The sequence below is a fragment of the Microcaecilia unicolor genome, chromosome 1 (assembly GCF_901765095.1).
Source record: "Microcaecilia unicolor chromosome 1, aMicUni1.1, whole genome shotgun sequence".
NCBI classification, from domain to species: Eukaryota; Metazoa; Chordata; class Amphibia; order Gymnophiona; family Siphonopidae; genus Microcaecilia; species Microcaecilia unicolor.
In genome coordinates, this window is record NC_044031.1 from 356,297,803 (window position 1) to 356,310,996 (window position 13,194).

At 43.8% G+C, this 13,194-nt stretch overlaps 1 protein-coding gene across 2 annotated transcripts in view; it reads left to right on the forward strand.

The window, feature by feature from the left end:
- The first annotated feature begins 3,438 nt into the window (after positions 1-3,438).
- Positions 3,439-13,194, forward strand: part of LOC115474227 (tRNA (cytosine(34)-C(5))-methyltransferase-like) — a 358,438-nt gene continuing 348,682 nt past the window's right edge. Inside the window, exon 1 of one of the 2 annotated variants that reach the window (XM_030209615.1) lies at positions 3,439-3,620. In XM_030209615.1, coding sequence (XP_030065475.1) covers positions 3,564-3,620 — 57 coding nt within the window. In that variant the 5' untranslated portion in view covers positions 3,439-3,563. Of the gene's footprint in view, positions 3,784-13,194 lie in introns of both variants that reach the window. The other variant, XM_030209607.1, reaches the window with a different exon arrangement.

Below are 13,194 nucleotides of genomic sequence, written 5' to 3' on the forward strand. Positions count from 1 at the left end.
ACCCCCCACCCCCGACCTTACATCAACGGATTTTAAATGTACCCTCTCTGGAATTTGTTATTAAAATGTAATAAAATCGAATTTTTAAAAACCCCTTCCGCAAATCTTTATTGAGGAAATCTCACTCACGATCACCTCCTCCCAGTTTTAGTCTTCCGCATCTCGGATTGGTTTATTCGTTTTCCAAGCTCGATCTTACGGGGTGTAACAAACAGGTAGAAACAATGTACTCCTTGCTCAAGCCAAGGAGGTTTAATAGAAAGAAGACAAGTGACGTCAAAACGTTGAAACCAATTAGGTCGATCTCAGTTTCCCTTCTCCGCGAAGCCGTCATCGCCATACTCTCAAAACAAAGCAAGCAAACCAATGAGCTGCTGCATTCACGTTGTCGCTCTTTATTGTTGGAAGCATTTGCATTTAATATCATTTATATTTTCAAACATGCCGGCTTGTGCAGGAAATGGATGTACACACAGGAAGTATAATACGGAATAACTTTTCATAGGTAGAGTAGTAATTTGTTATAAATCGTAATCAGTGTGTCATTTGGAGAGGCTAGTTATAGGGACACTCAAGCTTGTGTTATATTTGTGCAGAGATTTTTTTTCTCCTGGTGAAGGCCACTAAAACAGACATCATGTTATGAGAATCAGGTGGTCAACATTCAGAGTCTCTATCTATTTATTTATGACATTTATACCCCACATTAAACATAAAATAGGTTGAAATCTTGGAGCATTTAAATCTTTGTTTTTTTCCTGTGCCTAGATCAAAACAAAAAGGTGGCATGTGGGAACTTGCTCCTTTTGTTTTGTGGATTGCAGAGGTATATAGTAAAAACGCACTTGATATTTGTATTACTATTATTTAAAAGACAGATATTGAATAACGAGGGCAGAGCTGCCTTCTTGCAGAAGTCCAGAGTTGGTCTAAATGTGCCTACATTGTCCAGTTCAGCACACTATTAGCCACCAAGTTCATACAAAGTTAATTGTTCACTGGAAAATAAATCTGTTAGCTCAGGCTGTCTGCTATGTGACTATTCCATCATTGTTTCATTATTGGTAACACTATACATATTAAAGGTATTTGCTTTAAAACGTTGATTGTTTTAATTGCTTATCCAGACCTTGCATATACATTATGTTTTTAAACCCAAAGGTGAATCCTAAGGTGCTTGAACAATTAGGTATAAACTATGTTGTTTCTGACTTTACTTGTTTTGGAGTGCTTTGGGTCCTGCTGATCTGTACATCTACTGTCTGGAATTTTAGAAGATGGAAATAAGGAAGTACAAATTAAATTTTGGATGTACTCTGTAGAAGTTCTTGTTTACTTTTGCAATGTGATGGATGCCTATTCTGGCATGTGTATGTGATAATCTTTGAATAACTGCCTGTCCTTATGGCTATGATTTCTGAACATGTGGTATCATTAAAGGACAAACTTTAAATGTCCAGTTGGGAATATATGCTAATCTCAACTTTGTTACACATTTCAGACATATCCATCTATTATTCTATCTCACTGTATTTTCAAATGTAAGCCACATTTAATCCAAATTTGCTTAGGATAATGTGTGAAATAAATGTAAAAAAAAATTCCTTTACCCTTCACTGCCTACCCACTGGATAGTGATGTCACAAGGAAAGCAAGTTTGATCCAGTAAAGACTCAGAATAACCTGTTCCTTAGCTGTGCCCTAGTATTACCATTTTGAAAATGCGACCATACCATGTCTTTGTGGTTATGTTCCACTACTAAGTTAAATGATTAACTGGATTTCTTGAAAGGATTATCAATAGAAATCAAACAAAATAAAACATGGAAAAGAAAATAAGATGATACCTTTTTATTGGACATAACCAAGGTATCATCTTATTTTCTTTTCCATGTTTTATTTTGTTTGATTTCTATTGATAACCTTAAGAGTGGACTAACACGGCTACCACATGACTAGGGACACAAACATGCACTTATTTATTAAATATCACAATTCCTTATGTACAGCCACAAAACAACCTGTTAGGGTGGATAGTATTCACAATGAGCGCTTTTTATTATCGACCAGATAGAGATAAGAGTGTATGTTGTCACAAGAACAAAATATAAGAAAATCAATGGGCTGCATTAGGGGCTTACAGCCCAGTTATGTTTAAACAAAAGAGATCTGCTTGAAACAAAATATTTATTTTGACTTATAAAACCTGGAGGAGTGGCCTAGTGGTTAGGGTGGTGGACTTTGGTCCTGAGGAACTGAGTTCAATTCCCACTTCAGGCACAGGCAGCTCCTTGTGACTCTGGGCAAGTCACTTAACCCTCCATTGCCCCATGTAAGCCACATTGAGCCTGCCATGAGTGGGAAAGTGCAGGGTACAAATTTAACAAAAAATGCCCATGAAACATGTTCAAAACAGAATAATCCATTTGTGTATCTAAAAGGTAAACTTCTACAAAACAGATGAAGATGTGATTCCATGTGCCCCAATCAAAGGAGAGTTTAATTCTACTTCCATCTAATTTTAATATATTCTGTCATCTTTATTACACCAGGCTTCCCAAGGATGATCACAACAGTTAAGAAGATGAACCCCTCAGGAAACAGGATATTCTCACTGAAATCTGGCCATCTGTATTGTATAGAAGCACAGTGAAGAAAAATGAGCAAACTACATAGTTTATAATTGCTGTTTCTACTAGCTACAATAATATTTGAAGCTGCTTTAGTGATGATCGATTGTTTTTTTTCTTTTCTCCTCTACCTTTTAAGGCACTGCCTATCCAACTGAAACAGCTTTAGTCTTGTTACAGATGGACCAACAATAAACAACGACAGCAGGCTGCAGCTGCTCATAGGTTTGTTTGCTTGAGTGTATAGCAATGACGGCTGCGAAGCGGAGTGAAAACAGAAATTAACCAAATTGGCTTCCTGGCTTACAGAGGACTAGATATTCTCAGTTCCACTTCTATCTATTAAACCTCCTTGCTCAAGCCTCCCAGCAGCAGTCTGTACTGCAGTCCAATCCAACACGGCCAGTAGCACCACCGCCTCAGTCCGGCCATTGGCCTGTGCCGTTATGGCTCGCAAGGCGCCAGTTTTGAAGGAGCGGAGCCACGGCACTCGTCCCGCTCCCGGGCATCAAACGCGTGAACCAGTAGAACCAAGGAGATTAACCTCCTTCCTTGGGTAGAACCGTATGAAAGGGGCAGTGAACGCAGTATTCACGACAATGAGGTTTGAAAACATGAGACCGCATGACTGTCTGGGCCATTATGTGGATTGAAGTCAGTAGGCGGAGCTTGCTCCCCTATCAATTTAATTGTTTGGGGGATGGCGGTGGCTGGAGTGGGTGGACGACGTTAGTTTCTGCCTTGTGACATCATGCCGTCGTCATCTGTCATCAAACGTAGGATTGTAAAGCGCTGCGTACGACTGGTAGCGCTAAAGAAGTGATTTATAGTAGTAGTAGGTTGTCCTTGATTTTGCGGAGTCGCAGCGGACGGTTAGACGAAGCAGGAAGAGGAGGAGCTAGTTTCGGGAACGAGGTTCGGAAGTTGGAACGCATGATTCCTTTTTTTTTTTTTCGCCGCTCAAGAGTGCTGTTACGCGGTTTCCTGTGTGTACGTGTTTGTATGGTCTTTTATGTTGCGCAGGAGTATAGGCGAGATTTTGTCGTGCCGGAGCTATTTCTTTTTTCTTCACGTTATGGGTCGGAGACAGCGTAAACGCTGGCAAAGAGCTGGTGAGGCACCGCAGAAACCGGGGAGGCAACGGGAAAGCACGGTAATTGTATCACAAATGTTTTGGCTTCGTCACTAGCGTTAAGGTTATTATGACGTGTAAATCCCTTACTTTCTCAAGGTCAGATTGGCTGAACTTACTTTGTAAATGGAGGGAAGAAAGTGAAACCCATATTCTCTGGGTCCTGAGTACCACCTTAAAAATGGATCACTCAGTATTTTGTTTAGAATGCAGCAGTCCTTCGCCAAAGAAGGTAGGGAGCTTCCTGCTCCAGCACTTATTCGTACTGTTTACCCCCCCCCCCCCCGAGTGCTGCACCCCCTGGATCCAGCACTCATCCCCCCCCCCCCCCCGAGAAGGGCCCTATCACCCTGCGGTTTTCTCACAGAAGGGCTGCATGACCCTGGATCCTCAGTTATTCCCCTCAGAAGAGCTTCTTCCCCCTGGATCCAGCAGTTATTCCCCCTAGAAGTTGTCCTTCCTTCTGGCTCCAACACCCATTCACCTCCAAAATTGCTGTACCTGGATCCAGCACTATTTTCAGTCAGAAGGGCTGCATCCACCTGCATCCAGCACTTTTCCCCCAACTTTCTCCTAGATCCAGCACTCATCTACCTCCAAAATTGCTGTATCTACCTGGATCCAGTACTCTTTTTTTTCACTCAGAAGGGCCCTGTCCCCCTAGATTCAGCACTCATTCCCCCCAGAAGGGCCCTATCCCCAGTGGATCCAGCACTGTTTTCTCCAGAAGGGCTGCATTCCCCAGGGTCCAGCTCTCCTCCCCCCCCAAAGGGCTGTATTTACTTGGATCCAGACTGTTTGCTTCCAGAAGGGCTGCAGCCCCCCCCCCCCCCGATCCAACAATCATTTCCCCCCAAAAGGGCTGCACCCACCTGGATCCAGCACTAATTATTATCTTTAGATAGAAGGGCTGCTGACTCCTGGATCCTGCACCTATTCTCTTTGAAAGGGTGCATTCTCCTGAGCGTCTCTTTAGAAGGGTTGCATCCACATGCATCCAGCACTCATTCTTTCCAGGAGGGATAAGCTCTCATTTTCCCCAGAGGGCTGCAATTACCTGAATCCAGCATTGGTTTATCCAAGGGGAATTTGCTCTTCTGGAATTGGTACTGGATCCAGGAGCCAGTACCCCTACTGAGCAAAAACAGTACTGGCTCCAGGTTGGTTGCAGCCCTAGTGAGAGAAAACAGTGATGGATCCAGGTAGGGGCAGCCCTTCTGGGGTGGAATGAGTGCTGGATCCAGACGGATAGGGCCCTTTTGGGGTGGGATGAGTGCTGGATCCAGGGGGATAGGGCCCTTTTGGGGGGAACCAGGGTGGGATTCAGTACAACTAATGGGTCATTCCATGTCAAGTGGTCTGATTTCAGAGAAGTGCCCTGCTCGACCATCACGGATTTCTATGAAATTTTCTGTGAACATTCATACATGTCCCCAATGAACATTGGTAAAGTTTTACGTTCACCGATGCAATACTTGCTGAGATATAGTAATCTGTGTGACCCCATACTGCAGCCTTCTATGGTATGACTCCGAGATTTCGGCAACTTTGAGACACTGTATCTCGCAATATTTTGAGAGAAACAAGACTTGGCCATCTTGTACAACCTTTTGCGCTCTATTAAACAAAATAATAAATCTTCATGAGCGATTTCCATGAAGAAAACTTGGAGCAAACTTGGCCCTAAAAATTTGCGGCAAGAAAAAATTGTAAAGTTTGGCTTTTTATATCTCTGGAATTAAAGGTGTGATAAACGTGAAACTTTGCACACAACAACTTATCAACACAAGGTTTTCGAATATAAAATTTCATTCTCCTGATATTTTCCATTAGTTCACAAATTGAGTGTAAAGTTGATGATTTTTGCAAAAATGCCAAAAATAGGGTATTTTTAGCCCACTTTTACAAAAAAAAGACCTTCTGGAAACTTTTTAATCATTTTCATTAGAAAGAGCATGTTTCAAACCTCTTAAAAAAAGTAGGGTTGGTTTTTCATCGCAGGCATATAAGGCCTAGAAATAGGGACAAAGTTGAGGACGTTGCTATCGCAACATCATATACTTCATGCATTTTTCTATAGGACACCAGAGGTGCAGCAGGAGCCATGTCTTTAAAGGCCCTAGAATATTTTGACTTTCCAATGAATATCTGTGATAATTTATGTTTACCAGTTGCATTGCTACAAGGCCAGAATAGTCACTCCTTTATAACCTGGAGCCGAGCCTTTGATCCGTGATTCAAGATTTCTTGATGGCAACATTTTTAAAACTTAACCTGGTTTCATCACAGTTGTATATTTGCTCCATTGACACGCCATCCTTTTTAAGGAGATGTTGAAATTTCACTTTGATTGTAACAAATTCCTCAGAGTTTGCTGTCTGCTTTTCCCCAGCAATCTAAAGCTTCCATATTCCATCTATTCGGTTTGAAAAATCAGGGCTTTCTCTTGCAATATAGGCCCTGATAGAGGTATTCCCTTATCTCTTTGCAGTGTGAACCACAGTAATCAGTCTTTGCTTACCTTCTCATATTTGCATTTTTCCATATTTTTCTAGTGTCCAATGAAAACGTAGAGGCACAATTTGAGGCCCATTTCTCTAGCTCACTCCATTGCTTTTTCCAGTCCAGAATTGTTACTGTCCCACTCCCAGTTCTGTTGTAGTTTGTTTTTTTTGTTTTTTTTTTGGGGGGGGGGGGGGGATGAATTCATAGTACGTGACGGCTACTTTATATGTATACTTGACCTTGATTTGTATCTGCCATTTTCAGGGCACAGACTGTAGAAGTCTGGCCAGCACTAGCCCCATCTCTTAACCACCGGTGCTGCCACCCAATCTCTGCTAAGCTTCTGAGGATCCATTTCTTCTGAACAGTACATAAGTACATAAGTAGTGCCATACTGGGAAAGACCAAAGGTCCATCTAGCCCAGCATCCTGTCACCGACAGTGGCCAATCCAGGTCAAGGGCACCTGGCACGCTCCCCAAACGTAAAAACATTCCTTTATGTTTATCCCACGCTTTTTACTCTTGTGAATTCTTTTTAAGTATCAAGTTTCTGCTCTATAGACAAAACAACTTTTTTTTCCTATTTTGACAGGCTATTTCAGAAGTGACCTACAGATCTGAAGGGGAAGAATTAAAAATACAGTACTGTAATGCATTGCATATCTATTAAAAAATATTGCGGAAAAAGAGTAAAACTCACTGTGCCATAAATGCAGGGTCCTGGCTCACAACGGTGTTTTTTTTTGTGATAAAAGCTGGGTCCAGGGGTCGAAACTGATTGTCTCGGGTTTAAAACTTCCCTCTGTGCTACACCAGAACATGGAAAGAGAAGATGCGCTCTTCTTAAGGGTGAAGCGATGACATCACTGGGGGGGTCTTGGTATGCTGGTTGGTCAGCTTAGTTGAGGTCGGATAATCAAGACTACTGTATTTGCAAAGTTCTCTTTTTTGAGTGTTTAGTTCCTCCCTGTGTTGGTGTCACTGCTTTGCTACATCCCATTGGTCTGGACTGTTCTGATAGGATGCTATGGAAGGAAAAGTTATGTCTTACCTGATAACCTTCTTTCCTTTAGACCTAACGGACCAGTCCAGAATCCTTCCCTGGTTGATAAATCTTATTTTGCTTACAAGCTATATTTTTCATATATCATGGATTCTGCTTGTATGTTTTTCCTAACCTATTGTATTTCGCACGTATCCTGACTCTGTGAAATAATCTGTGTGCCATTAGAGTGTATACCTCACTAGCTGGTAAGGTTATTATCTGATTGAATTACTTGGTAGCAAAATTTCTGGGTTGGCCATCAGGCAAGTTTTAAGCATCATTCGAAATACTGAACATTCTATGTTGCATAATACCCGTAAGGGGCGAGTCACAAGAATAAAAGGAAATATTTTTTCACTCGGCGAATAGTTAATCTCTGTAACTCATTGCTGGATGATATGGTAATAGTGGTTAGTGTATCTGGGTTTAAGAAAGGTTTGGACAAGTTTCTGGAGGAAATGTCCATAGTCTGGGGAAGCCACTACTTGCCCTGGGATTGGTAGCATGGCATCTTGCTACTATTTGGTTTTCTGCCAGGTATTTGTGACCTGGGTTGGCCACTGTTGAAAACAGGATACTGGGCTAGATAGATGAACATTTTGGTCTGACCCAGTATGGCTATTCTTATGTTCCTCTGGTAGAGAGATACAACCCATTGGTCTGAACTGGTGTGATATGACCGAAGAAAGTTCCTTGTCCAGACTAATGGGTTATGTCTATTTACCAGTGGATGGAAACAGAAAAGTAGTTCCAAGTAATCTGCCCCTTAAGGGTATCATGCAGCCTGAAATGTTCAGTATTTTCTCGGTCTCCAAGTGGGTGTCCAACCGCCACCTGAAACTGAACATGGCCAAGACCGAGCTTATCGTCTTTCCACCAAAACCCACTTCTCCTCTTCCCGCGCTTTCAATCTCAGTTGATAACACTCTCATCCTCCCCGTCTCTTCCGCCCGCAACCTCGGAGTCATCTTCGACTCCTCCCTCTCCTCGGCGCACATCCAGCAGACAGCCAAGACCTGTCGCTTCTTCCTCTTTAACATCAACAAAATTCGCCCCTTCCTCTCTGAGCACACCACCCGAACTCTCATCCACGCTCTCATTACCTCTCGCCTTGACTACTGCAACCTACTCCTCACTGGCCTCCCACTTAACCACCTATCCCTCCTTCAATCCGTTCAGAACTCTGCTGCACGTCTTATATACCGCCAAAACCGATATATTCATATTACCCCTCTCCTCAGGTCACTTCACTGGCTTCCGATCAGATACCGCATTAAGTTCAAGCTTCTCCTTCTTACCTACAAATGCACTCGGTCTGCAGCCCCTCTCTACCCTCATCTCCCCTTACGTTCCCACCCGTAACCTCCGCTCACAGGACAAATCCCTCCTCTCAGCACCCTTCTCCACCACCGCCAATTCCAGACTCCGCCCATTCTGCCTCGCCTCACCCTATGCCTGGAATAGACTTCCTGAGCCCCTGCGCCAAGCCCCCTCCCTTCCCATCTTCAAAGCCTTACTCAAAGCCCACCTCTTCAATGTTGCTTTCGACACCTAACCTCTATACCTTTCAAGTAACCTAGACTGCCCCAATTTAATGACCCCTACTTAACTAACTGTATATTTGTCCTTTGGATTGTAAGCTCATTGAGCAGGGACTGTCTTTCTATGTTAAATTGTACAGCGCTGCGTAACCCTAGTAGCGCTTTAGAAATGTTAAATAGTAGTAGTGGTAGATGTATGGTGAAGCTCCCTTTTTTTTTTATCTGTCAGTTCTTGTCTTGGTTTTACTGAGTGATAGTTGTGCAGGGGTTAATTGCTGGTTAGTAAGTGCCCTTTTTAACTCTACAAAGAGTATGAGCCTGAGTGACAACCAGTGGGGCTGGGACCCTCGCCTCCCAGCACTGCATCTTTAGCTGCATGCTGTAGACAGTGAACAGAGGTTCAGACTGCTAGATTTAGCTTATTTTGAGGTGGCATCTTTCACATAAGTGTTCCTTTGTCTTGTCTTCTGGATGCGGTAAGTGATGTTTGGTTTTTCTTTTTGGTATTGGCGGTTTGTTTTGGAGTTCTGTGGTATTTTCTTCTTCAGAGGAGATGGCCTTACCACCCTTTTTTGGTTTCTAGCCCGCAGTAGCCACATGGTTGAGCGCTCCCGTTTTTTTTTTTTGGTGGGCATGGCTTCTTAGTTAAAGAGAAACCCCCCCACTCACGTCTGCAGGATAGAGTTCGGGTGCAAGTTCTCCTTGTATTGGGGGTAGAAGCCTGATTCAGCAGTGTTCGTCGGGTGCACATTGGATCTGAGCTGATGGCAGCAGTCAACATTTTTTCCCCACTGCATCAAAGACCGGGCGTTCTCTTATTCCGGCAGTGGCCTTCCATGGTTGGCTAGCTGGAGGCATTGTCCGGTTGGGGTTTGTGCTATAGTCTCCTGGTTCACTGCGGCACTGCCCTCTTAAGCAGTGGGGGCACTCAGCTACTACCCTTCTGGGATAGTCTGCATTGGTGTGATAGTGCTGGCCACTTTGGGGTCAGAGTGGGCAGCTTCTTTTTGGGCTGCATGAGGGACTGTCTAGATGGGCTCCGGTTATGGTGACTTGGCTGTGCCCAGTCGGTAGTTTTTCAGTTTGCTGAGGGGGAACCTATTGGGCAGCATTATTTGCAGCTTCATGGGTGGTTGGGATATGGAGTTCTCAGCTTTTGCCTGTGTCTCCCGGAGGATAGACCTCCTAGAGCATTTGCCTCTCTTAGCCTCTAGCGGTCAGTAAGCTAGCCTGTTTGGTGGGACATTGTCCTTCGCCTTCATACCATGTCCATGTTCTCTTGGCCAAAGCCTCAAGGGGGGGGGGGGGGGTTAGGGTCTATCCTCAGCCTTGGTGGCATGGTTATGCTCACGATCTTGACAGGAGCTTGCATTGTTTGCTGGGAGTTTTGCTTGGCTCCATCTTGGCATTTCCAGGTTGGACCAATATTTTAGAGACACTGCAGCTTTCTCCACGTAGTGCCTTGGTGGGGTGCTTGCTCCATATCTACATCTTCTATAGTTAGCCCAGAGGGTGGTTCATGGTTCTGTGGCCCTCCTTGTGTGGGCAGAACATCTTTGTTTTTGTGTCCTGGAGGCACACTTCCATCTCTGGGCTGATGACAGCTACATCTCCTAGGTCTGCAGCGGGGCTTTCGCTTCTCTGTAGGCAAGCAGTAGCTCTGTCCCAGCCTCTCATGTGGGGTTCCTTGCGGTGCATTATCTTTGTTTTGACACATGGTCCCCCTTCTGTCTTCTGTGGTCTGTAGTGGCATCTTAAGTTTGGGCGCTGTTCCCATCTCTGCAGGTTTGGCGATTTATGCATTCTCTGCATGTGGAGTTCTGCTTCATATCTGCCTGGGCAGTCTCTCTCATGTGGGGTTCTTTGTGATGCCTTATCTTTGGCTTGACACATAGTCCTCTTTCTGTCTTCTGTGGTCTGTAGTAGCATCTTAAGTTTGGGCGCTCTTCCCTTCTCTGCACGTGGAGTGCTGCTCCTTATCTGTCTGGGGAGTCTGTGTGTGTGTGTGTCTCTCTCTCAGCATGTTGACCGAGGCTCGTCCTCTACCTCTCTTCATTGTTGCTTGTTGAGCACAACTCTATAGGATGATGCTCCATCCGAGCACTGGATCACTCTGTATCCCTGCATAAGGAGTACTGATCTGTCATTGCATGCAGAGCGCAGCTCCATCACGGCAGGCAGAATGCTGCTTAGTCTCTGTGGGCAGAGGGCTGTTATGTTTCTGGAAGTTGCTCTCATTTTCCCCTTGGGCTTTATGGATCCGCTTCAGTGAGGCGGGTAGGGCTCTATTTTTGCCCTGGTGATGGAGCATGATACTGTTTCTTCTCGTGCTCCTCAGTTCATCTTTGGGCAAGGAGTGAAACTCTCTTCTTTTAGGTAGGGGTGCTTCTTTGTCTTTGACAGTTGGGCACTGCTCCTCTCATTTTTTATTTCATTCTGCTGGAGGCATCAACTTGCTGTCGGCGGGTCTATCAGGGTGGTAGTTTATCTGCTGTAGAGAAATATTGAACAATTTAGTTCCCTCGTCATTTTCTAACAATCCTGTCTTTTACCCCACTTGTTCCTAACATACTAAATACAAGTCTTCACATCAATGTATTGTCCTGTAACTATCTTTGCATCCTTGTATTTTTTAAATAGCAAAATATGAAAAGTTTACAATTCAAAATGCGTAAAAGGTGAATATTTCACAGATGCACATTTTAAACATTAAGAAAACACAAGATGAAAAGTGCACCTTTATGGTGTGATACAGCGGTACATTTTTTTTTCAATCCAGAATTCATGCATTTAATATACCATATATTATAACGGCTAAGCTATTTACAATAACAAGAAAAAAACCTATTAAAAAGAAAAATGGAGGTATTAAGAGAAGGAGACCCAAGTTGTATGGGGATATGGTTTTTTTGTTTGTTTTAAATATCTCTATACACAGACGGGCATATCTGTATGGGGAACTGATTGTGAAGAGCCATGGTGAAGTGTCTGGTATGTTAGCGTGAGCTGGGTGGGATAGGGAGCTGTAAGCGACATGCGTGGTAACTGAGTGATATGGTATGTTTATATTTGTCTATACAAAGAATATAAGGGGGTCTTTTTAAATATTAATGCATGTTACCTGCAGCAAGGAACATAAGAATAAAAATGGCCCCTGGGACAGATAACATGTACTTTGACCCCCTAAGTGTGTATCTGTGAGAGGTCAAGGGTGTATTTCTGAGTGGGGTGGCAGGGTCATAGGTATGTAACCTTTGCCTACATCCTGCACTCGTGTCCTCGTTCCCCCTTTCACTATGTGCAGTGCTTTACCCTTCCATTCTCTGCTCTGCTCCTTGTGTGTGCTTTTTGCTCCCTTGCAGTCTCCACACTTCCACTAACCTTTGGCTGCATTTGGGCTTTTCTACCACTGCCATAGCTCTCCTGCTCTTCCCTTGCCTGCAGGAGATGGGTCTCTGTTGGAACACTGTTCATTTCTTTGCTGCAGCCGTGGCTCTATTATGCTTTTCTTCAGTAGTGGAGCCACTCTATTTTGTATGCATTTCCTGCTCCCTATATTGATACACACAGGTGTGGTTGCACAAGCACCAACAGACTTATATATACAGATGGACAAACCAACCTCTGGAATGGATCCTGTCACTTTAGCAAAACGCATCTAAAGTCTTGATTGCATAAGTATTCACACCCTTTGGCTTGATACTTGGTGAAGCCATTTTACAACACTAACAGTCGCAAGTCATTTAAAACAAGTGCCTTCTAACTTGGCTGCAGCAAAATGATGCAGTTTAATCCTTTACTGTGGCTAATGCCCACCCAAAAATGGCCCATTTTTATTTTCATTTAGCACACACTTTTTTCATTGGTAGCTCAAGTTGAGTTACATTCAGATCACTCGCACAATCTACGTCAAAGGGTCTGCTATGTAGCAGGCAACATTTCCCATTTAATATTCTGTGCTCAATCGACAGCTGTTCCAAAGTGAAAGGGCCATTGTGCTCCTGCATCTCCAGGATTCAGAATCTCTGCTAAACTAGTCTGTACAGATTGAGACGCTGCCTGGCTACCATATATAGGGCAGTGCAGCTGAGAAGCCAGTTGGTCTTGTCTGTGCTCTTCATTCCTTTTCTCCTTAGTGTAGGACAGACAGATAGGTGCTCTTCACCAATACAGCATAAGAAAGATGTTTGGGCCGATAAGGTGACAATATCTGGTGGTGCTGATATTTTCCTCTAAGTACCAGTCTGCAGAGGTTAGAGTACCAGGCGCAACAAAACAGCTAGCAGACTGAATAAAAGATGGCAGCAGCTCTGGAGCAGGGTAGGAGGTGCCCAAAATGT